Raw genomic sequence first — 23,934 nt, forward strand, 5'->3', positions numbered from 1 at the left:
GCTTGTACCAAAATCTCAGACCAGGCCCCACCTGTGAGGTTCAAATGCCCTGGGGCGGGGTGATGCTGACTCACAGCCTCCTCTGAGAGCCAGGAGAGGGGCAGGGCACCAAGGTGGTTTCTGGCTCCACTGTTTCAGGCCTGACTCAGAAGTACTCAGAAAGGGCCTTCCAGGTGCCCGCACCTGTAACAGCTCGTGAGAAGAGGCGTCTGATCCCGCCCAGGAGCTGCACCAGGCTTTCTGGTGGAGTACAGCCGCAGAGCAGGCACCATGGAGATGCCATGATGAGAATTTAGATCTCTGCGAGACTCAGAATTACAAGAAACAATTAAAGTGAAATTGAGAGTTTTCCATAAATGTAGAATTATGTTACAATGTCTCAGGCAAAGCAGCTGCTTTATGGAAACAATATTTCAGGAAGTACAAAAGAACATAGCTGAAAGGTTGTCATTTGCTGAATTTAATAGTTTTCACAAATTCGACTGAAAATCGCCCCCAGTCTGCTGGAATCTTACCACAGTTAAGTTTCAGGAAACCCAAAGCCAACTCTCATATTTGGTGCATGGAAGCAGAGCGCCCATGGAGTGGGAGCCAAAAAAGGTCTGGGAAGTGGCTCCCAGCCTCTGGGTAACCTCTCAGCCTGCAGGCCAGAGCAATCCCTGGTCTGTACAAAGGATGACAGCAAACCATCAGCTTCTGGCCCAGTCTTCCCTTTGCTTCCTGCTTCCCTCCCTCCTGGCTTCCCAGCTCGGGCTCAGGAGTAAAGGGGGATATATCACTGTTCCAACCCTGTGCTGTGCTTAGAAACAACAACACACAGGGTCTTGTGTGGTTCTTGGGGTTGGAAACTTGGGCTGAGGCCCACTCCACCATGAACTGACCACATGGTCAGGACCAAGCCACTGGACTCTCTAAGCCTCGGGTCATTTGGCCGCAAACGGGAGTAGAGATACACCTCTGAAGGTTACTGTGAGAATGAAATCCGGTTAAATAAACTAAACGTGCAAAGACCCTTGGAAGCTGGAAATGGGAGTTTTTGCTTGGAAATCAGCAACTACTTCCTTTTACTAGTGAGCCAAGAACATCCTATCTGCCATTCTTCCCTCCCAGGATGGGAGGGTGCCATGTGCCCCCGTGAGGGGACGTGCTTTCCAGGGTAGAAGTGTATGGGGTAGAGGATCAGCGCACGGCTGTGGGACTTCTGCTTCCTGAGGAAGGAAGCTCCGAGGACTGGCTCAGGTGGCTGCATGGAACCTGACAGCAGAGGACAGGAGCCTGGGGCGGGGGTAGGAGGAGAAGGAGGAGGCAGCTGCAGTCACTTTCTGGGAGTGTCTAGAACAAGACTGCCATAGCATTAGCTCAAGCACTACAGGCAAGCACCAGAAGAAGCCTGGCCAACTGCTTGAGCGACCCTCAGACTGGATTAAACCTCGGCTGCGACCTCAAAACGGACTTCTTCACAGCTTTGTTATAGTTTAGATATTTTCAGGATGGACAACGGGGCTTGGGACAGATGGGCGTCTTCCTCTGATTCAGGTCCTTAGATTTTACGTGACTAAACCTTACTGGCTTCCTCTCGTGTGGGAATGTGTCGTCCGCTTTGAAGGGCGAGGGCTCTGAGGAGCAAGGAGGGTACCGCTGCACGGACAGCCAGCTCCCAGGGTTACACAAGCCAGGAAACACATTCTGGACAAGGGAACGCCTTTGTGCTATTAATGCACACCTAGTGGGGGCATCGCGGTTTTGGAGTTGAACTCGTGATATGCCCTCTGAGCTCCTCACTCCGGGCAGGGGTGGCCACTCAAACTGTGCCTACTTCCCTCCGAGTAGACTCTGAACTTGACCTCAGGGCTTACCGAGAGACCACCCCACAGGAACCACACAGGACCTTTTCACTTACCTTCCTGTAAGTACATGACTGCCTGCGAATAGTTCTGCAAGGCATGATGGGTCCTTCCGAGGCTACTGTATGACACTGTCTTAGCCACCAAGTCATTCATCTGTGCGGCGATGCTTAAGTGTTGTTCTTGATAGACCACGGCCCGCTCAAAGGTGCCCAGGGATTCATAGGTTAGGCCCAGGTTCCCGTAGGCTCGGCCCTGGCAGGTGGGGTTGTTGGTTTCCTCTGCTATCTGCAGATCGAGCTGGTGGTACTGCAGGGCTGTATCATATTCCCCCATCTGCTGGTAAACGCCACCGAGGCCACAGGCCGCATCACTTTCCAGAGCTCGGTCTTTCATCTCTCTAGCAATGTTCAGCTGGCGTTCAAGGCAGGAAATGGCTTGTTCGTAATTCCCTAATTGGCTGTGCAGACTTCCTAGCTCTCCATAGGCCTGGGCTTTATTAAAGGCCTCCCCGAGCTCATGGGCGACCACGAGCCTCTTTTCAAAGCACACAAGGGCTTGCTGCAAGCTCCCCATTGCCCTGTGGGGATGTAGACAGAAAAGCAATGATATTATTTTGTGCAGGTGCAGACATGCTAAAGCCCCCGAGAAAATGAAAAGCATTTGTCACTGTCACTTACTATAGAAGCTCTTAACTCCTCTTCTAGCTAAAATCTATCATGTGCCCTTAGAGTGAGATGCAGGGGAATTTCATAATCTGGAAAGCAATTCAAAAGTCATCCCTTAGTGACCTTCCCAAGAGCTTGAGATTCAATGGGATATACACCCCAGAGGAAACATAAAATATATTAATAGGCACAATGATAGCGAGTGAACTGTTTGGTTCTTCGGGCCTCCCAATTTCCACTACCGCTTAGACTATGTTTTTTGAAATCACTTTACAATGGCTATAAATCTTTCACCCTGAGCTTCTCAGAGCACTCTGTGGGTGATGATTTAGTTTGACCCTTGCCCTTCCTCTACTCCAGGAGCCCTAATCCCCTGCTGATCTGGAAGGGCCGTAAATTCTGCAGACACAGACACCTTCTTGGGTTCCCCACACTCAGAAGGAAAGCATCACCATGGCCAACACTGTGTCTTTTCTGTGCTGCAAAGAGATGACATGATAAGACTGGGAAGAGCAAGGATTTGGGCAGCAGACCATGTCAGTTGTGTGGGGCACATGAATTCTTTTCCCTGAGCCTCCATTTCTGGATGATAGTAAATCCCACATCCCATAGCAGACCACAGTAAGTGTAGAGTAATATAGGATTGCCGTAAATATTAAGCAAGATATCTCTGCAAGGTGCCTAGCATGATGATGATAGGATTTTTATTTATTCACTTATTTATTCATTTATTCACTCCCGCCATCTTCAGATGGTTTTCCCTAAAAGCAACAAAATGGGAGTCCACGTAATTCGTGGGTATAGCTGTGTCATTAATAAACACATTCATATAATGTGAGAGACTTTCAGAAAACATCAGTTGAACTGATGCATTCACCTTTCCCATTCCCATTATCCCTTTTATCCTGCTCCTCATGAGGTAGTCAAAGAAGCACTGCATTTGGAGCCAGACAGCCCTGGGTTCGACTCTCAGCTGCCCTTAACTTTTAAGTTGCATAACCTTAGACATCAACCTAACCCCTCTGGGTCTTAGTTTCTTCCTCCATAATTGAAGGGTAATAATATCCCCACTAAATTCACAAAATCATTGGGGGAGCTGAATAAGATACACATGAAACTGCTTTGTAGGTAACAAGCCGCCATGCGGACAGTAAGTTGCCTTCACGGCCACAGATGCTCTTTGTGCCTGTGATCACCCACATCCGACCTCTGTCATCTTTACCTGTGCCCATTTCCAAGGCCCCGGTAAGCCTTGGCTTGGTCTTGCATGCGATTCAGACTCTGGGCAACAGATAAATACTGTTCGTAGTACTTGATAGCTTCCTCATAGTCACCCAGGGCCTCGTAGCAATCCCCCAGATTGCCGTAGGCCCGGCCCCTGTCGAGCACGGACTCGTTTCCACTCAGCTGTTGCAGCATGGCCAACTGCTGCTCGAAGTAGCCGATGGCTTCTTCCATCACATTCATGTTCATCTTTGTGATCCCCATGTTGCCGTAGACCTGGGCTTCCAGACTGGGGTCCTTCAGCTTCTGCCCTAGATCCAGCTGCTCTTCATAACACTTGAAGGCCATTGTGTATTTCCCAAGGGCCATGTAGACCGCAGCCAGATGCCCGTGAGCTCTGCACTCCCCCGGCAAGTCGCTCAGCTCCTGATAGACCTCCAGTTCCTGTGTGTGATAACCCAAGGCCTTGTCGTATTTCTGGATCATCCGGTATGCCGTGCCCAGGGCTGCATATGCACTGGCTTCCAGTCTTCTGTCCTTGACATGGTGAGCTAAGCCCAGCTGCTGCTCATAGAATTTTATTGCACCATTTATATCTTTTTTACAGATGAATATATCACCCAGGTTCCCCAGGGCTCGAAATTTAGCCTGGGAATTATTCAGCGACTGGGCTAGGGACAGTAGGTACTTCTGACACTCTTCAGCTTTGCTGAAGTTCAGCAGAGCCTTGAATGCGAGGCCCAAGTTGCAGTAAGCTTTCGCCTGGCTCAACTTGTCATGAAGGTCTTTGGCCAGCGCCAGATCCTGCTCATAGTACTTTACAGCCTCCTGGTAATTTCCAAGGCAGTAGTGGGCATAGCCGAGATTGTGGCAGACCTTCCCTTCCCCTTCCATGTCTTGAAGGTCAGGAGCGAGCCGGAGGTACTGTTCATAATAGGGGGCGGCCTGGACATACTCCCCCCGAGAGCAGTGGAAGTTGCCCAGGTTGCTGAGGGCCCGGGCCTCGCTCTGGATGTCACGAAGCTCCCGAGCAATGTTCAGGTGGTTCTGATAATGTTGCAGGGCCCGGTCATGGGCACCCAGGGCCTGGTAAGCCACGGCCAGGTTCCCGTGTGTCGACGCCTGTGAGGCCCGGTCATTCACTTCCATGGAGATCTGCAGCTCCTGCCGGTGGTACTTGACGGCCTGGTCATACATCCCCAGGGCATTGTAGGCATTGCCCATATTCCCATAGGCACGGCCCTGGGCAGCATAGTCACTCAGCTCCTGGGCGATGCACAGGTGTGTCTTGTGGAGTTTCAGAGCAGTATCATAATCGCCTTTCATCTGGTGTATGATTCCTGAGAAAGAGAATAAAGGAAAAAGGAAAAAAGGTTAGAATTACTGATGAGCAGTTTGGGGGAAAAAAAAGTAATTTGCAACTCAATTTATACTCAAACACAATTCAGATGAATTAGAGAATTTAAAATAACAGAAGGTAGAATTAAATATTTATCAGCGCTCCAGAGGGGAGATAGCTTTCTAAGCTTTGAAGCAACAGAAAAAAAAAAAAAAAAAAAAGACAGATTTGATTACAAATTTAAGAGGTTTTGTACTCAAATATATATCTAAAAAGGCAAACCCGACACTGGAAAATATGTGACACATATATGACAAAATCCAATAGCTATCGTGTATAAAGATTTCCAAGATTTCACTTGGTTTGATTTTTTATTTTATTTTTTAAAGATTTTATTTATTTATTTTTTTGACAGACAGATCACAAGTAGGCAGAGAAGCAGTCAGAGAGAGGGGGAAGCAGGGTCCCTGCTGAGCAGAGAGCCCGATGCGGCTCGATCCAGGACCCTGGGATCATGACCTGAGCTGAAGGCAGAGGCTTTAACCCACTGAGCCACCCAGGTGCCCCGATTTTTTAAAAAAAAATCTAAAATCAAACTCCAGTTTACTGAAATAAGAACAGTAAGTGTGAGCAGACAACTCACATCCAAGAAATACAAAAGTAACCACAGGGGGAAAATGCTAATTTCTTTTAATAATCAAAGAAATGCAAAATAAAGCAACCCCGAAGTACCATTTTACTGCAGCTAAATTAGCAAACAAAAAATTTAAGCAGCACCCTATACTGATGAGGTTGCCTGAAATTGGTAAACACGTCAGCTGCTGGACATAAACGGGAATGGCCTATGGAGAAGCAGGATGGTGAGAACCACACACATGGTCCTGCTCAGACCCGGCAATCCTACTCATGGGAATATATTCTATGGAAATCATCTGACAAATGCAAAAGCTATTCGCATACCAATCTTCACTGCAGCATTATAGATTAGTGGGAAATCAGAAACATCTTAAATGGCAAACACTGGGGGACTGTAGAAGTACATTTTGGTATATCAACTCAACAGAGGATTATGCAGTCATTAAAAGATAATTATGAAGTCTGTGTAGAAAAATGAGGGAAAAGGTTTCTTACAATAATAAGTGGTAAAAAAAAAAAAAGGCAGAAAACAATGCTGCATGCTCCCCGTGACAACAATCAGGAAAATAAGTGTGTGCACATGGACAAGACCTTGAGGGGATTATGCAAAAATAGAAACTGTCGCCTTGCGAGGTGATGGGCTTTGCATGATTTTTTCTTCCAAAATTTCTTAGAATTCTGCTTATTAATAAGAGCACTTTAAACAAAACTCATAAATTATGCTCTAGCAGCTAAGGTATTGTTTCTACAAGCAGTTCAAACGCGATACATCATCGATATAAAAAAGAGAAAGTAGTTCCAAATAAGGGATATCATCAAAGTAACTGGGAGGCACCTTTATCGAGAACCTGGTTCAACCCAGGGGAGTGGTTTGGGGTGCGGAGCCCTGGAAAAGATGCACAGAATCTAGTATGCAAACAGGTTTCTCCACAGCCCTTGGATTTGAACATACTTTTCCATGAATCAATGTGAGCTTTGCAGTGGTGACCAAAACCCATAGAAGTACAAAAAAGCAAAAACACCAAGCTAGGTTCTTCTTAAAAGTCTGAACTAAAAATAGACACGCCAAGAAGCAAGCTGTCAAAATCCAGGCCCCACAATTCGCCTCTGTGACACTTTCACTGACTCACTCACGCGCTGCCCCAGGATTTACTGTGTGTTAAGGCTCGTGGTGGGCAGCAGGGACAGACAAAGGAGACTCAAGTCTGCCCTCAGAGAGCACGCCGGGTCATGAGGGAGCCGGTCAGGAAATGAATAATGTCAGCACACATCATAAACGCTGAAGTGATGGGGGCGGAAAGGAGAATGTGAGGGCCCTCTCTGTCCTCGTGTCCTCCCCTGCCTGGGCTGGAGGTCTGCCCTGTCACAGGACTTGCATCCATCTCTGGGTCCGGCCAGCTTTTTTTTTAAAGATTTTTATTTATTAATTTTGGACAGAGAGAGATCACAAGTAGGCAGAGAGGCAGGCAGAGAGAGTGAGAGGGAAGCAGGCTCCCTTCAGTGCAGAGAGCCCGACGTGGGACTCGATCCCAGGACCCTGAGATCATGACCTGAGCCGAAGGCAGCGGCTTAAACCACTGAGCCACCCAGGCGCCCCCCGGCCAGCTTTTTGATGTTAGCTCGACTCGGGGAACTGGATACATCATTCAGTCCTTCTGAGCTTTTCATAGTTCGTCTATGAAGTGAGGAAAAGAATAATCTCGATGCCAGTCTTAGAGGGCAGTAGTGAGGATCAAATGAAATCACGTATGTGTGAGTGCCTGTAACTGCAGACTGGAATTCAGGTATTAGTCACTGAAATTACTACATGCTTCTGCGAATTCTCAAGGTGGTAGAGATTAAACAAACGATGGTAATTATTCTGGGTTATTTTCTTATAGGAGTAAAGTATTGCATAATTTAAAAATAACTAAGTAAATCATGGTCCTCTATACAATGGAATAACATAGTGTCATTAAAAATGGTGAAGAAGGAAAAAAATACCCTGAGTCTGCCCCAGAACAAATGATTTAATTAAAAAAATGATAAAGTCGAAGAGGATATATTGACATGGAAAAAATTACAATATATTAATGGAATATATGGTCACAAAACAGTACATTGCAATAAAAACATTAATGGATGTATATACATGTATGTTTACATTTATATGTCTACATACAGTGTAGAATTTATTTAAATGTTAACAGTAGTAATCTTTGGGTGGTAGAACTGCCGGTTTTTTTTTCCATTTTGTTTCTCTGTATTTTAAGTGTTTTTTTTTTTCCTATAAGGAATGTATAGCACTTGATTTAAAAATTAATGAGAGGATTTTTAAAATTCTGATCCAACAAGCAAAGTAATATTCCTGGCGATTGGGTCTGGTCACTCCCCTGGGCTGGAGATGTCACTGGTATCCTTGCTGGAAGGATGCGGTTTTTCAGAACCTGTCTCAAGTTTAGAAACTCTAAGCTACCCAAGAGGCAATACCTTAGCGTCACCTGGAATGTGGTGAAAAATGATTAGTGACAAACATTTCAGTTCTGAAGACCTGAATTTGGCCTGTATTCCTAAACTGCTTTTATGTAAAGAGAAAATTTTTAGATTTCAATTTCCGGGAATCCTTCAAGGAAATGAATCATTTGCTCCCTCTGTCTTCACTTCCTGCGTTTCTAAAATGAGAGGGAAAAATATCTGCCCAGACAAGAGTCCGCAGTTAGGAACAGAGCCAGAGCCCGGGGTGGGGCGGGGAAGGGGGCAAGAGCTGGGGCGCCCACATCTCCCTCTGAGCACTTTCTCCCACAGCAATGCCTTTGCACTGATTTTTTTTCTTTTTCCCTCACAGCTTTAGATTTCTTTGCAAGTGTTTTTTCTTTTAAGCCAATATGATCATTACTTGGTTTCCAGGATGATGTTAAAAAGAAACAAGCAGCGTGAGCCCTTCAGAGAAGGCAACAGGGGAAGCTCAGGTAAGCTTTCATGCTCCCTGCCACCAAGGACACAGGTCTCTCTTGCTAGCCCCCTACCCTCTCCACTTGTACACCATCCTACAGGAAACTTGCTAAGTATCTGGATGGCGCACTATCGTGGAAAAGCACAGAACTTTAAGTCAGCAGTTCTGTTTTACAAGCCTGGCTCCCACCTCATTCAGCTGGGTACCTTTGAGATGGTCACTTTAATTCCATGAGGCTTTCTTCCTTTTTTTTTTTTTTAAGAGAGAGAGCACGTGCACATGCACACATGTGAGCAGGGGGGTGGGGGGAAGGGGAAAGGCAGAGGGAGATGGAGAGAGCATCTGAAGCAGATTCCACGTCCAGCATGGACCCCGAAGCTGAGCTTGACCTCACAACCTTGAGATCATGACCTGAGCCAAAACCGAGTCAGTTGCTTTACCTAATGAGCCACCCAGGTGCCCTTCCTTTTCTTTCCTAACCGAAACTTTTTTGGTGTTTTTGTTTTCTTATTAAGTTGGGTTACACATCTCAAAGAAAAGGTATGAGAAACATAATGGTGTATATCAGTATGCTTTGGAACCTCCAGCATGCTATCTGAACATGTACGAGCAGTATTTAGAGAGTGACAGAAAGGAAAAGGAATTCCAGGTTTCCTCTCATGGCCTCAAGAGTCTGGCCTAGTTAATAGGGAGCAGTTGGGATGATAATGGCTACCCAGGGTTCAGTGAGTTGTGAAAGAAACTGCCTGCTGGTGATGGCAAAATGATCTGACCCCCAGCCAGCTTGCCCACACACTCGCCTTCCTTCTCCCCTTCCTCCTCATCTGACACTTCCGAGGCTCTCTAAAGAATCAGGCAGATTCTCAAAAACAAAGACTTCCGGACATGAGCAAGGGTAGGAGGCAATGGGCCTGGCTGAGATGGGGATTTCTTTTCATCCGCCCTGTGTCTCTACTGTCCCAGCCTCTGCCAGCCTGGAGAATTCTGAACAGAGCATTACACACTCTTGGCAGCCGTTCTCTTTGTTGAGGCAACATAAAAGCGGCCCTGAGAACTGCCAGCAGAGTGACTGCACATGCTGAGGAGATAATCTGCAGATCCTCCTTCCCTTTCGAGACCACAGCTTGATTTTCCAGGGCCGTCACTCAGATGAAGACTTACAGAGAGCCTGTCAGCAGGGGTGTGCTAGGTGACAACGTGCTGCAGGGAGGGGGATTAAACGAAGATTAGTGGGGCAGAAGAACCTCACAAAGCCGAGTTCCCACAAGGGCGTGCGGAGAAAGGACACACGGATATGGATTTATAGATCACCACGGTGGGCCTCTACCCTGGGGACAGGAATGGTCACTGCCTGGGAACAGTAACACCTACTTGAAGTGCTGTCGTGAGGACCCAGGAAATCATGCTCATGAGAAGCTGGCACAGGTGACTCGGACACAGTAAATGCTCAATACAATTTGCTTCTTACCATTAACCATTACCAGCAAAGACCAAGGGGGTTGTGACCATGATAGGCCTAGCAGAATTTCTGCTTAAATGAGAACCTTTAGTGTTTCCGCAGGAACTTCTGCCTGCCTTTTCTCTTGTGAATTCTCTGAAAAGAGGGCCCCAGTGTATTTCCACCAACAGTGGAGGCGCTCTTCTCATTTACTGAAAATATCATTGCTCTGATTATTGACAGTATGGGACCTAAATGGGGCTTTAAGAGTTCATCGGTTCTTTCCCGAAACTTTCCAAGAGCTTGGCTTCTGCCCCACCCTAGCCAAAGCCCCAGCCATTCCCAGGAGACACGAGCTGTGGGAGCTAGAAGGGGCCCTTCTATGGGGTCAGCTTATAAGTGACACAGCCCAGGTCCCGTGAGAGGAAGTGAGGTCGTGGCAGAGCTGCGGGAGATACGCTCGACCCACACACCCTCAGCCGTACCAGCCCATCCGAGCTAAGCAGGAGGCATCAAGGAACAGTTATTATGAGTCTCCTAGGCGTAACATGGGCCAGCAGCTGTGCTAAAAGTTCTCCTCTGTTAGAAACACACCCAGGAGTATTTACAGATGAAACAACATGGTGTCCATGGGTCGCTTTCAAAAACACTCTAGCAGAGGGGGAAAGTGAGCCTGTGTGGGTGGGTGGGTGTATGAAACAAGATTAGCAATGTATTTTTTTCTTTTAGCAAAATGTTGATAACTGAGTTATGAGTACGTGGGGGTTCGTTATTCTATTCCTTCTGTGTGTGTGTGTGTGTGTGTGTGTGTGAAACATTCCCTAACAGAAAATTAAATCAAATAATCAAGATATGCAGAGAGATCTGTATGGCACATTCTTCTGTTGTTCCTTCTGGATCAGGAAACTTCCTCATAGCTATGTCCCGATGTGGATATTTAAGTTCATTTGTCTGTCCGTGGGACCTCAGGAGAGAAAGAAATCAGCTGCTCACCGGCGTGCCTACACAAGCCAGCCTCCATGTCCTTCTCCAGGCTGGGAGGACTCACAGCAACACGGTGTCTTGTCCCACTGCTTTGATTTCTTTACAGACACAATATTTAATTTTACCTTTAATTTCAAAGGCTCCTAATGGATAGGATGACATTTTGTCAATCCAACAGGCGGGGGGTGGTGGGGAGGGAAGGGGTTTCCACCGAAACAGGGGACAAAGGTGCTCAATACAAACAGTACTGTGTATTCGCAGCTGCTCCCCACCAGGAGGAGTACCCCCAGTTTCTTCGGGGCACCCATTATTTCAGCTCTCTAGGTTCCCCAGATCCTCTCCCTATCAAGTTGCCACACAGAGTTTGTCCACATTGCACCTAAAATATCCCAAGGCTTGGAGTGGGGAGGAAGGGACAGACCTGCTTACTAAACAGATGGCTGGAATCAAAGGCATGAGAGCAGAGCGCTCTGTGTTAGAAATGCAACCGACTGGATGTTTTATCTCATTTTCAGGCTACTATTTATGAGCCTAGAGACAAGCTCATTATTTTTGCCCGTGGAGGACAGCAAAGGTACAGAAATTTCTAAATGCAGATAATTCTAAAATTATCTGTCATGTGATTTCAGCTACAAGCATCTTCCTGGTAGGAAAGCTTTTCCTGAAAACCAGTGCCTGCCCCTCTACTTGATAATCTCAGGCACACTTCAAATCAGTCCTGTGAGGGGCGCCTGGGTGGCTCAGTGGGTTAAGCCTCTGCCTTCGGCTCAGGTCATGGTCTCAGGGTGCTGGGATGGAGCCCTACATCCAGCTCTCTGCTCAGCAGGGAGCCTGCTTCCCCCCCCTCTCTGCTTGCCTCTCTGCCTACTTGTGATCTCTCTCTGTCAAATAAATAAATAAAATCTTAAAAAAAAAAAATCCTGTGAGATCACTACTGCAGTCTCAGAGACCCAGAAGTTTCAAGAACTCACTCAGGCCCATACAGCTCCAAGTGGCAGAATGGATACTGGACCCTAGGTTCTTCTGACTCAGGAATCCGTGCTTTCACCTGTTCCCCTTCTGGAATGAAGCTGGACTGCCTTCTAGTGAAAGGTGGTCATGACTTTGCACCTACTTCTCCTATATTAATGATCATATACTGTTGTGGCGAACCGATCTCATGGCAGCTGTATGAGGACAGATTGCTGGTCTGGCTAAATTCGTATCTGGAGCAGTGAAGTGTACATTAGCAGCCGGGAAATCCTAAGAGGTGCAGGAATGCAGTGGGAGGAGGCAGATGTAATCCGTCTTGTGGGCGTCATCTCTGGAGAACTCCTGGGCCATCACGTGTCTCTTCTGCCATCATTTATCTTAATTACATCTGTCTACTTTTTCTACCCAACCCACCAGCCTCTTCTTGTTCTTGCAAAGGGTAAGTGAAGTTAAGGGCCTGTTACTTCTTCTGCTTCAACAGCAATTTGAGATGTCTTCTGTGGCACTGAGAGTTCTTCTGTCCCTGCAGATACCGACTGCCCGCCCCTTCTGTTTCAGTCCAGAGGAGCCCACTACAGTAGTAAGGTCGAGGAAATCCCTGCACATGCCTCCTCTGCCTCCCACAGACAGACTCCACCAGAAAGTATCTGCCTTTTTCTCCCCAACCCCACCCCTGCTTTACTGAGGCATAACTGACAAAACTGTATATATTTAAAGTATATAATGTGATGATTTGATATACACATTCACTGTGAGATGATTACCACAATCAAGTTAATTAACACATCCATCACCCTTTTTTGCGGTGAGAATACTTAAGATCTACTCTTAGTAAACTCCAAGTATACCGTCAGTATTACTAACTGTAGCCGCCATGCTGTATGTTAGAACCTCAGAACTTACTCCTCTGATAACCAAACTTGGAGGAAATAGAATGCAGCTGGAAGAGAAACAGAGGGGCTCTATTTGCTCAATCCCTGGCCCTTAAGGCTCTCTTTAGGCTGAACGGAGGCACCGTCCACCACTCTGCAGCCCCCTCTTGCCACTGTCCCAAAGGCGTGGGCTGAATGACAGTGACAAGAAGCCAGCTGGGAGCTCATGGAGCCCGGTTATTCCACTGCTTCCATCCTTGGCCCCACTTCCTCCTCCCTGGGAGAGTTAAAAACCAAGAGTGCAGGTGAATAGCTTGGAAATTCCCCAGGCCTGTTCGGCTGTAAATCCTAAGGCAGTGGGGAAGATTAATTGTGCCATGAAGTAGGGGAAGTAATAATTAAACCTATTAAAAAGGAGGTGGCTGGAGAGGGGTGCTCCGGAGATGGATGATGAGGTAGGAAGTGCTAGGCATAGTCATCCCTAACGGCTGAGGCCAGGCCACGGAGAAAGAACTTGGTGGGAAGCCCAGAGCGGAGTGAAAAATACGCTGGGCCTGCCTGGCCAAGGCCCGCCATTAGTCACTGTTTGGAGAAGGCACAGTGTGGCTGGTTCTCATTCTGGATCACAATAAGAGGAGGGAGGCACCCTCATAGGTTAACAATGCAGAGAATGTTACAGGGAGTTAATTTCAATATGAAACAAACACTTCTTTTGTTTCAAGGTCTGGGGTAGAATCCCTGAAATGCAGAGATAACTGCTTCTGCTTCTCCCTTGAGCTGAGCCTCTAAAAACTGCACCAGTCCCACCTCCCTGGAAAACTTTCTGAGTCCCCCTGGCCACCAAAGAAAAGCACGGACCCATTTTAAATGGCATAGACAAATTTTGCCAATCCAACGCCTGCCCAGTGCTCCCTATGCGATCCCAGCCAAGCAGCAGCCCCGCTCGCCCTTCTGCTCGGTCCCACCCTGCCTTGTATGGCTGACTTTCTCATCCCCTTTGCTTGGTTTGGACTGCCTTCCTCCCCCAACTGTGGGAGCCTTTACTCCTGTTCCCTGCTCTGGTTCTCTTCTATATCCAGATGCGTATTTCGTACTCAGAAGTCAGGCGCGGCCAAGTGACTTGTTTTGCCCAACGGAATATGAGGAGAAGCAATGTGTTCCTTCCAGACAGAAGCACTTAAGAGCTGGACTACAATATTCCCTGCTCTCTCTTCCCCTGCCTGACTGACTGCAGAAGCTATGTGTTCCAGATGCTGCTGCTGGAGAAGATGGAGCCATGGGAGGCCGGGATTAGTGAGGTGCATCCTGAGTGTTATGTGAACCTGGTAGCCTGTGTGTGAAGATAAACTCTCTTGTTTTGGACCACTAAGATCTGGGGCTATTGTTACTATACCAGACCCCAGCACATCATCATGGACGTACCATCCAATAACAACCCTCCAAGCCCTTGCTCTAACCTACAATTTTCAACTGTCCTAAGAAAGTCCGTGTCAGAGGAGAGACACCTATTAACAGAAGTCTCTGGAGGCACTTTTGAGTCATTCACACCTCTGGATGTCCTGAATCCTAGCCCTGAATCAAGTGAGACCACTGAAATCTATAAATCTGAGCCAAGTGAACTTGACCCACACTGAACAGGCTTCAGTGAATTGAGGTTTCATCTTAATGCCCTAGGGTTAGTTGACTTTTTTTTATTCAAGTCTATTATTAGAAAAAGCACCCTGAAATCTATTGTAATCTTCGCTGCTACAATTTTAGTTACACTATACATCTTGTTACCATAATCCCATACATAAAATGTCTCTTGAAAAATTTCTTTTAGGATCCAGCTTTCCTTCCCCTGAGGAATTCTATGCTCCCATATTTTGGGTAATAAGAATTACATGTTTCTTTTTTTGCTTTGGCCACAAGGAAGCTCTCACTTAAATATGAAACTCTAATATAACAACCATGTTAGCCTCTGTTTAGGCTCTTTTCCCTGACCTTGGTTTCCTACTTTTATTTCCCGGATCTTGGTTTTGTATTTCTATAGCATCATCATTTGATATGGTAAGCTAAGTAAAATCCTTTATAGAATGAAAGACATAATAGACAAGCAAGAAAGAAAAAATCTCTTACATCTGTTATGTGCTCAGCTGACTTTGCCTCAGTCATCTGCCTACCCCCTCAGCCTGCCATTTCTCCACTTTGCTGCTATTTGTTTTGTGGGCCCTGTCCTACCAGCTTTAACAACCCTGCAGTGCCCGTTGCTTGACACAGTGCTTTACGCTGGACAGACGCTGTGACCAGAACTGGAATCTCCCTATTCCTGGCCCTGCCTCTTCACTGTCTGGTGCTCTTAAGAAGGTAAGTACTTTTCCTAGCCTCTAGTTTGCCTCTACCTCGGATGACAACCAGGAAGATCAAATACAAGTGAATGACGAGGTATGACGCTCCGTTTTCTAGGGGGCGGGATTATTCCATACAGCTTCAGTGACCATAGTCCTCGATATTACAAATAACAAAATCAAAATAGGCCACTCCTTCTACCATTATTTTACTACAGAGTGTAATTCGTTCTAGGTCTTAGATGCCATCATATTTCCAAAGTGAGCACACCGAAGGGAACTTGGCGACACCTCATTTCATCCAAGAAGGATGCAAAATTATGGGCTCCGAGAATATTATAGTCAAGCTTTGCAGGTGACATGAGTATGGGGCCCATTTCCTGAAGGATCTCAGTGTCTGCATGTCAGAGAGGAGACTCCCCCCTCCCCAAGGACATTTGAATATGAGATGGGGCATTTTTGGTTGTCACACTATCTGGGAGCCCAACAGCCTGCGCCATGTGGGAAGACTCCAGCACAATGAAGAACTATCACACCCCCAAATACCAGTACATCGCGTTGAGAAACACTGGATACTCTGGGGTGATTTTACAACAGGGCACTAATTAATAATCTGGGGGGGAAAACGACCCACAACTTTGTTTCTGTCCTGTCATCCAGCTGAAGTTGTTAAAATCAATCATGAAAATTAATTAATTGGGGAGTATTTTGACTGATATCCAATAACCATGAAACGAGGATCCTTAATTCTAAAATCTGGCTTACTGACCAACTGCCTTCACCAGCTTCTTACCTGTGGAATGTCATTCATTGAAAAGATAAATGAAAAGACATCTATAAGGGTGCCTAACTGGCTTGGTCAGAAGAGCCTGGGACTCCTGATCTTGGGGTCATGAGTTCGAGCCCCATGCTGGGTGGAGGGATTATTTAAATTAAAAGTTAGGAAAAAAAATTTTAAATGGGGCACATTAAAAAATGGTTCAGTTGGTTAAGCACTCAACTCTTGATCTCAGATCAGGTCTTAAAAATTTTTAAAAAATACTTAATTTTAAAGTAAAAATTTTTAAGCAAAAATACTTAAATTTAAAAAAATACTTAAAATATTTTTAAAAAATAAATAACAAAAAATAAAGGATATCTATATGTGGGCTGCCTCCCAATTTCATCAGGATAATTAAAAGGGAGAGGGGAGCCCTTACTAAGTAATAAAAAGAGTAATAGCACTAATAAAAGACAATCCTATACAAAATTCTCCTTTGTGACCTCATTCAATACCTGACACTAACAACCAGCTCTGTGGCTCCCAAATATGCAATTCCAGCTCAGACTTCTCTCTCAAGCATTGATCTCTTAAATCTGTCTACTGGATGGACAGAGCTCAGGTAACCTAAAATTCTACGTTTCCAAAAATGTTTGTGGAATTGTGGAACAGAATTCAAAGCCACTTCATGACACTTGTCAGTTTTCAAAGTTCTTGGGTCTCCATTAAATTATTTGACTCAAGGACAAAAAGCAGGGTGGCCCAGTCTGCTTTTTGAAGACACTCACTGAAGCCACAGGGTCATAAAGTTACCGAGCTAAGACTTGAACTCACCTGAGCCCACTGCCTGCCAGCCTGGCACTTTCCCCTTGAATGACTTTGTTCCTCTGAGGGTCTGAGGCAGCAACGGGTACAGAATTCAGCTGTGCAATCTGGGGGAAGGACAAAGCCCATCCCCCAGGGATGCATCATTCCCTCGGCCCAGAGAGGAGGAGAGGATGGCATGGTGTACTCAGACCAACAGGGAGCCCTGGAAACAGACAGGGAAAGGGAGGAGCAGCAGAAGAGCCGGCCAAAAGAACAGCCCTTCAAAAATGATTTCACTTTGCAAATTCAATTGCAAAGACAGATGGATTTTCCAGCCAGGCTGGAGAACAAATTATAAAATCTGCTTTCCCAAGGCAATCGGGTCTGAAAAGCTTCATTTTAAAAATTCACACTGGATAGAAAACTCAAACTCAATGATTGTGTGAAGTGTTCTAGCTAGATTAAGCATAATGCTATCAAAACAAGTGATTCATATATTCTGCTCATTTTTCTATTAGTACATGGGCTTTTGGTGAGGGCAATTTCAAAAACACGGAAAAGAGCAAGATAGGATTAAAATTGTGATCCATTTACTGCTTTCAGTTTTTCTTCCCTTTCTGCTTAATTGAGAGGGATTTACTTAGGAAATTAGAGGCTCCTGAGGCTGACTCACTCATGCATATCACAGAGATGATATTTAAACATGTCTTACTAGAAAGCTCTTGTGAACTGCTTTAAATCTGAAACCTCATTTACCTCCTTTATTCAAACTGTAGACTCACAGGGTAAGAGGAACACATAGAAATCACTGAAACTCGGGCTTCTCAGAACATTTGTCGGTTCTTGACTTATCTCGGCCCTGCTACATCAGGAAGGGGTGGGTCCCCGTCTGTCTGGCCAACCACTTCTTCCAAGTACATAAAAATAAAAGAACCGCCTAATCTCTCCCCCTCTGATTACATACAGGAACACTAATGCAGAATATTATCAGTGTCAATATCCAGAGAAGACAGTTTTAAAGCTGCTGTGGTCTTCTTTGCATCCTCTTGGTGTGCAAATTTTTACATTATTCAGATTCTATAATGATAAAAATTGAACATAATAATCACAAAAATGTTTTTTCAATTATAAAAATAATACATGTTCAAAAATCCTTCTGGAAGATAGCAAACTTTGGCTCACTCAACACCCATTTTCAACTCTCTTCTTTCTCCCTAGCTGCCTCTGGCTGTGGGGCTGGAAAGCTAAATATTCTCTTTCCCAATCTCCCCTGCAGTTAGGATTGGTCAAGTGACACTATTGTGGTCAGCAGACAAAAGCAGGAGTGTGCCAGCATTGTAGAAAAAATGCTTCTGAATCTTTAGAAAAATTGCTTCACTCAAAGAAGTAAAAAGATACAGAAGCAGCTGGCTTAGCATATCAGGCTTCTGATGTGAACAAGTCATGATGCCTAGAGGCTCAGCAGCCACCATGTGACCACGAGGACGAGCAAAGGACCAGCATGAGTGAAGGCCAGGAGAGTTAAATGCAGAGTAATAGGCCCAGTCATCCTTAACCTCTGAATCAAAGTCAGATACCTCACATTTACCGTTTTGTGAGAAAAATAAGCCCCTATTTGTTTAAGCCTTTTAAATCAGATTTCCTGTTTCTTAGCCAAAGGATTGCTGTTACCATATTCAATGTAGAAAATGTGAAATACAGAAAAACTCTACCTTACTTCATGACTGGTCTGAAATAATCATTGCTAACACCCTAGCATTGTTCCTGACAATCTGTTTCTGTGTTGGTGTCAATTGTTTGGGTTATATTATTGAGATCATATTACATGTACGGATTTTTAAACATAATTAAAACAAGACCAAGTCCTTAAAGGAAGATAATGATAAAAAGGATTTTGATGACAGATATCTGCCAGTAGGTCTTTGTTTACCATTAGGACGTTTAATATGGGTTTCAAGGGTGTAGACTATCATTTCTCAAATTTCTTAGTAATGAAAATGGCCATTATGTTGCTCTCTAGGTTCTGCGTTACAGAATAAAAGAACATTTTCAGTTCAGTAACTCTTCTGACAGTGTTTTCACAATGTAAAAGTAACTAAGCCTTCAAAGGAAGTGTTGGGTCAGGAGACTATCAGTGAAGGCTTTCAGGGGTATCACACTGGATGAGAGATTCCATTTGAGATCAGAGGTGAAGGATGTGGCGAAAGAAGCACATTTCCTGACATTGGTCAAGGAGCCCGAGAAGGGCTGTTGACAGAAACATGGCAGGTTCAAATTTCTCTTGGCAGTAGAAGCCACCTTCCAACAAGCCAACCAACTGAAGTGTGGGAGCAAGATGAGAAAAAGAAGACCCTTAAGCCCTATGCTAATACCTCCTAATTCCTGTCTTCATCTCTTTGTTCTTTTCTTCTATATTCTAGCGGAGCTTATTCTCCACGACGCTGACTCAGTTAACCCATGTTCTTTTGCATCTGACCCTTTTGCCACCACATCAGCCTGCATTCTCCTTATGATTTCCTACTTCTATTTCATGTCTTTTTGTACCTACCAAGGGGGCCAAGCTTGTAAACTTTTCTCTTAGTACTTACAGTGCATAATTCTTTTTTTTTTTTAAGATTTTATTTATTTATTTGACAGACAGAGATCACAAGTAGGCAGAGAGGCAGGCAGGGGGGGGGGGTGGGGGAAGCGGGCTCCCTGCTGAGCAGACAGCCTGATGGGGGGCTCCATCCCAGGACCCTGGGATCATGACCTGAGCTGAAGGCAGATGCCTCAACCCACTGAGCCACCCAGGTGCCCCACAGTGGATAATTCTTAAAGGTTCGCTTACCTTCTGAGAATCAACACTGCCTCTCCCTTATTCTATAGCAATTTTCTATTTTTTTTCCCTGTTTGACCTTTAAATAAAGCAAGCTGTATCTAATATCTACTCATAAATAATGGTCTGGAAGATTTGGCCCCATTCTCCATGTGCTTGGGTGCTGGCCAAATCCCATTCTTGGATCTATAGTCAGATGATAGAAAGATGATAAAGATAGTGTTGAGCTCAATTCCACTATATGGTAATATCTATTTTAATAGCTAAAATTATTGAGAACTTACAATGTGCCAGGCACCGTTCTAGGTATTTTATATGTGTTAATGAGCATATGAGTTAAGAACTGTAATTATGCTCACATTCCAGATGAGTCACCAACAGCTTAAGGAATTTGCCCAAGATCATACAACTAGAAAGTAGCAAGCTGGGATTTGAACCCAGGCAGTCCAATTCTAAAGTTCAAGTTCTTAACCAGTATATTTGATAGCTTCTAAGAGCATTTGGGCAATAAACCAATGCTTCTGTGAGCATGATCTAGGTAGAAAATGTGAAATTTAAGGAGGCACTATCTATGCCCAGTGACCTTTTTTTTTTAAAGATTTTATTTGTCAGAGAGAGAGAGAGAGAGAGAGAGAATGCACACAAACAGGGGGAGGTGCAGGCAGAGGGAGAAGCAGACTCCCTGTTGGGCAAGGAGCCTGACGAGGGACTCGATCCCAGGACCCCTGGATCATGACCTGAGCCGAAGGCAGCTGCTTAAGTGACTGAGCCACCCAGGTGTCCCTGCCCAGTGACTAAATCATCTCTTGATTGCTCACCTGAGATACAGCCATGGGTCTCCAGGTCTCTCAGGCTTTCACTTCATCAATTTGGGATTGGGGTGGGGGAAGGTAATTCTTTAAGACAAAGTCCCACAGGCTCCCCAATACTGAAAAGATGGATTCTAAAATGCTTATCCAGCCTAGTCTTCCACGTCTCACCAGTATGAACCCTCCACTCCAGCAAGCTCTCCTCCACGTTCTTCAAAGGAGTAAAATGAATTCATTGCACACCCTGGAGAAATAATAGCAGTGGCAATTATGATGACTGAGTGGTACATAGATCTTGCCTCCAAAGAGCTCACTATGCTCTCATCTCTCTCTTCCCTTTATCTTTATAGTATTACTCGGAGGGATGCGAGGTTATTAATCATTCATTTTCCAGATGGAGAAATTGAAGTACAAAGAAGGGGAGCAACATACTCAAAGTCAGACAGCTGGTTACTGTTAGTGTGTACCTGTTTCCTATCTCATCTCTTTAGGATCAGGTCCTGAGAGCTCTCCAGAGTGAAAAATAACTTGATTTATTCATCTCTGTTGGCCTGGACATAATTTGCTAAACTGCCTTTATCATTCTTTCAGCAAACATTTACTGTAGTGCCACAGTGGGTATCAGGGATAAGAGATGATGAACACAAGGTGCCTGCTCACAACCTGAATGGGGAGGCAGGATCACAGCATAGCGGAGTTTGCACAGGAACGAAGATGCCTGCAAACAAACACACAAAGCCTCCAAGCGCAGCTCCGTGCTCTCTCTGAGGACCATTGATGCTGCGTAAGTCTCTTCTTCCAAATGGAGGGGGGGATAAAAAGTGCTTTCCCACCTTGAACTTACTACAGATCAATACCGTGTTTGTTGACAAAAAGAGGATTCATATTTCTTTTTAATATGTGCTTCTCTGCGATAGTTCATAAAGGTCGGTTTGAAAAAAATGTTTGTCACCAATCATTAATAAGACATGTTAATTGTCTTAACAGTGATTTAAAAAAATAGTTAATGAAATCTATTTGGCATACAAATGAATTTATAAGTAATTCAAAAATGCTTTAAACACACCCATCCATTCAATTTTTAAGATGTTGCATAGCTCATTACAAAAAACTGGGTAAGAAACAAAAGGATGAGCGTTCTCTTATGAGGCATCTGCATCAATTAGGTGAAAAAAAATACCACACTTGGGGCTTAGAGACTGCGCATCCCTGTCTACAATCCTTAGAGGGTCTGGGGAAATGGAAATTAAAAAGCAGCAAAGTCACTGTATTCTGTTACTGAAAGACACTGTGCGCCTGAGGCAGAAAGCAACACACTACAGAAGAGTGAACACCTTGTCCTAGAGTGGATCGCAGAGTCGAGGAGAGAGAGAATGAGTTGGGCTCTGCAGTGAGACAGATGGGAGCGTCTTCTACACTGACTGGAGTCCTCCCGTTTCTGAAGTAAGGAAACCCAGCCTGATAACAGTTCTTAAACGACATGGTGCCAGGTGTGGCCAGTGAAGGACGAGCCTTGTTCCCCGAAAGGATGAGTGGCCTTTCCTTAATACAATGAGGTAATCTAATCATGTAACCGTTTAATCTACTTATTAGTCTGGACTCTGGATATACCCTGCCAATGGATTAAAATCACAAAGTAACTGTGGTTGGCTTGACCATGGGGAGCTATGGGTTTCCAGGGTTTTATAACCCAGCATTTGGGCAGCAGGTTAATCCATGTTCCATATTCCTCTTCATGTCCTACTCTCTGCAACAGTTCCCTTAAATGCAGAGGGGCAAACACAATATTTCCACAAAAATAATTGCAGTTCTTGAGGTCTGCTGACTTGAAGAGTCACTCTCTAGTGCCTGTACTATGTATATTTAGATGGAAAAAGGAAAGGTTCTATGCCTTACCCGTCTAGTGGGGAGGGCTGCCGTTCTGTCTGCTATAGGGTCACAGCAAAGTAATCATCTAGTTTTGTGTTTTCCGTGCCTTGCTCCACAGAGCAGCTGTGTCCCATGAGATGCCAACAGATGTCTTGAGACACATGTGTCTTCCATGGTCAACTGTATGTGAAGCCCTGGATTAAGCAAAGTTAATACAGGACTTCTCAGAGCTTTTCAGACGCTAATATCTGCAGGATGAATTTCCTGGAGGGGGATCTAGTATCCTGAATTATTTCTTCACAGAAAGCCTTACATCTCTCAGAAGGGGGTTTCTATAGAACAGTTTGTGATCTTGCCAGCTTACAAAACTCTTCTAATAAAGTAAAACACTTATTGTTTGGATTGATTCTTTTTTGTTTGTTTGGATTGATTCTTAAAAGGTTTGATATAACTATAATCATTACAAAGTCGAGCCCTATTACAAGTGTTATTAAATAAAAATCTTTTTTAAAAAAAGGTGGGGGGAGGCACCTGGGTGGCTCAGTCATTAAGCGTCTGCCTTCAGCTCAGGTCATGATTCCGGGGTCCTGGGATCAAGCCCCACATTGGGCTTCCTGCTCAGTGGGAAGCCTGCTTCTCCCTCTTTCACTTTTACTTCTGTTCCCTCTCTCGCTGTCTCTCTCTCTCTGTCAGACAAATAAAAATCTTACCAAAAAAAAAAAAAAAGTGTGTTACTAATGGGAAGAACCAGTGGGTCACAAGGCCTGGGAGACACAGGTAACTTTTCTCCAGGCTGGGCTGAGAAACACTGTTCAAGTTGGAATCAGTCATTTTGCTGAAATTTTGATAAATGAGAGCATTTACAGCAGAGGGTCTCTAAGAAGCATAACTACATTATTTCACTGAGTGTATAGATACAACTTAAGCAACACCCCAAGGTGGGGCTTTTAAATACTTTTTAAAGTACAAAATGGTAGCAACAAACAACCAGTCTCCCCTGACCCCTGTTTCTCAACAACAAACACAGGAGTTCCTCAACGTTTCCTTAGACATGCACTGTCCAGTATGATAGCCACTGACTGTATGTGACTACTGAGCACTTGAAATGTGGCTCGTCTGGGGGCGCCTGGGTTGCTCAGTTGGTTAAGTGGCTGCCTTTGGCTCAAGTCATGATCCCAGAGTCACTGGATCAAACCCTGGGTCAGACTCCCTGCTCAGCAGGGAGTCTGTTCCTCCACCAGCTCCTGCTCTCACTTTCCCTAATAAATAAAATCTTAAAAAAAAAAAAAAAAAGAAAAGAAATGTGGCTAGTCAGAATTGAGATGTGTTATAATATAAAATACATGTTGTGGGGGGGGGGTTTCTGGGTGGCTTAGTCAGTTAAGCGTCAGACTCTTGATTTCTGTTCAGGTCTGGATCTCAAGTCATGAGATCCGAGTCCCGCCTGGAGCTCCATGCTGGGGATAGAGCCTGCTTGAGTTTCTCCCTTTCCCTGTGCCTTTTCCCTGCCCTTCCCCTGCCCTACGTGCATGCACACACACACACTTTCTCTCTCTCAAAATAAAATAAACACAGGATTTATCAAAGACTTGGTATGAAAAAAAGAATACAAATTACATTAATTTTCATACTGAT

General features: G+C 44.9%; 1 protein-coding gene across 3 annotated transcripts in view; it reads right to left on the bottom strand.

Moving 5' to 3' along the window:
- Positions 1-23,934, bottom strand: part of TTC28 (tetratricopeptide repeat domain 28) — a 647,342-nt gene that overhangs the window by 105,023 nt on the left and 518,385 nt on the right. For all 3 annotated transcript variants that reach the window (XM_046024508.1, XM_046024507.1, XM_046024509.1), the window contains 2 exons: positions 3,735-5,076; positions 1,901-2,424 (listed from right to left, as the gene is read on the bottom strand). In XM_046024508.1, the coding sequence (XP_045880464.1) occupies positions 1,901-2,424; positions 3,735-5,076 (1,866 nt within the window). The remainder of the gene's footprint in view (positions 1-1,900; positions 2,425-3,734; positions 5,077-23,934) is intronic.

The sequence above is a fragment of the Meles meles genome, chromosome 12 (assembly GCF_922984935.1).
Source record: "Meles meles chromosome 12, mMelMel3.1 paternal haplotype, whole genome shotgun sequence".
Classification (NCBI taxonomy): domain Eukaryota; kingdom Metazoa; phylum Chordata; class Mammalia; order Carnivora; family Mustelidae; genus Meles; species Meles meles.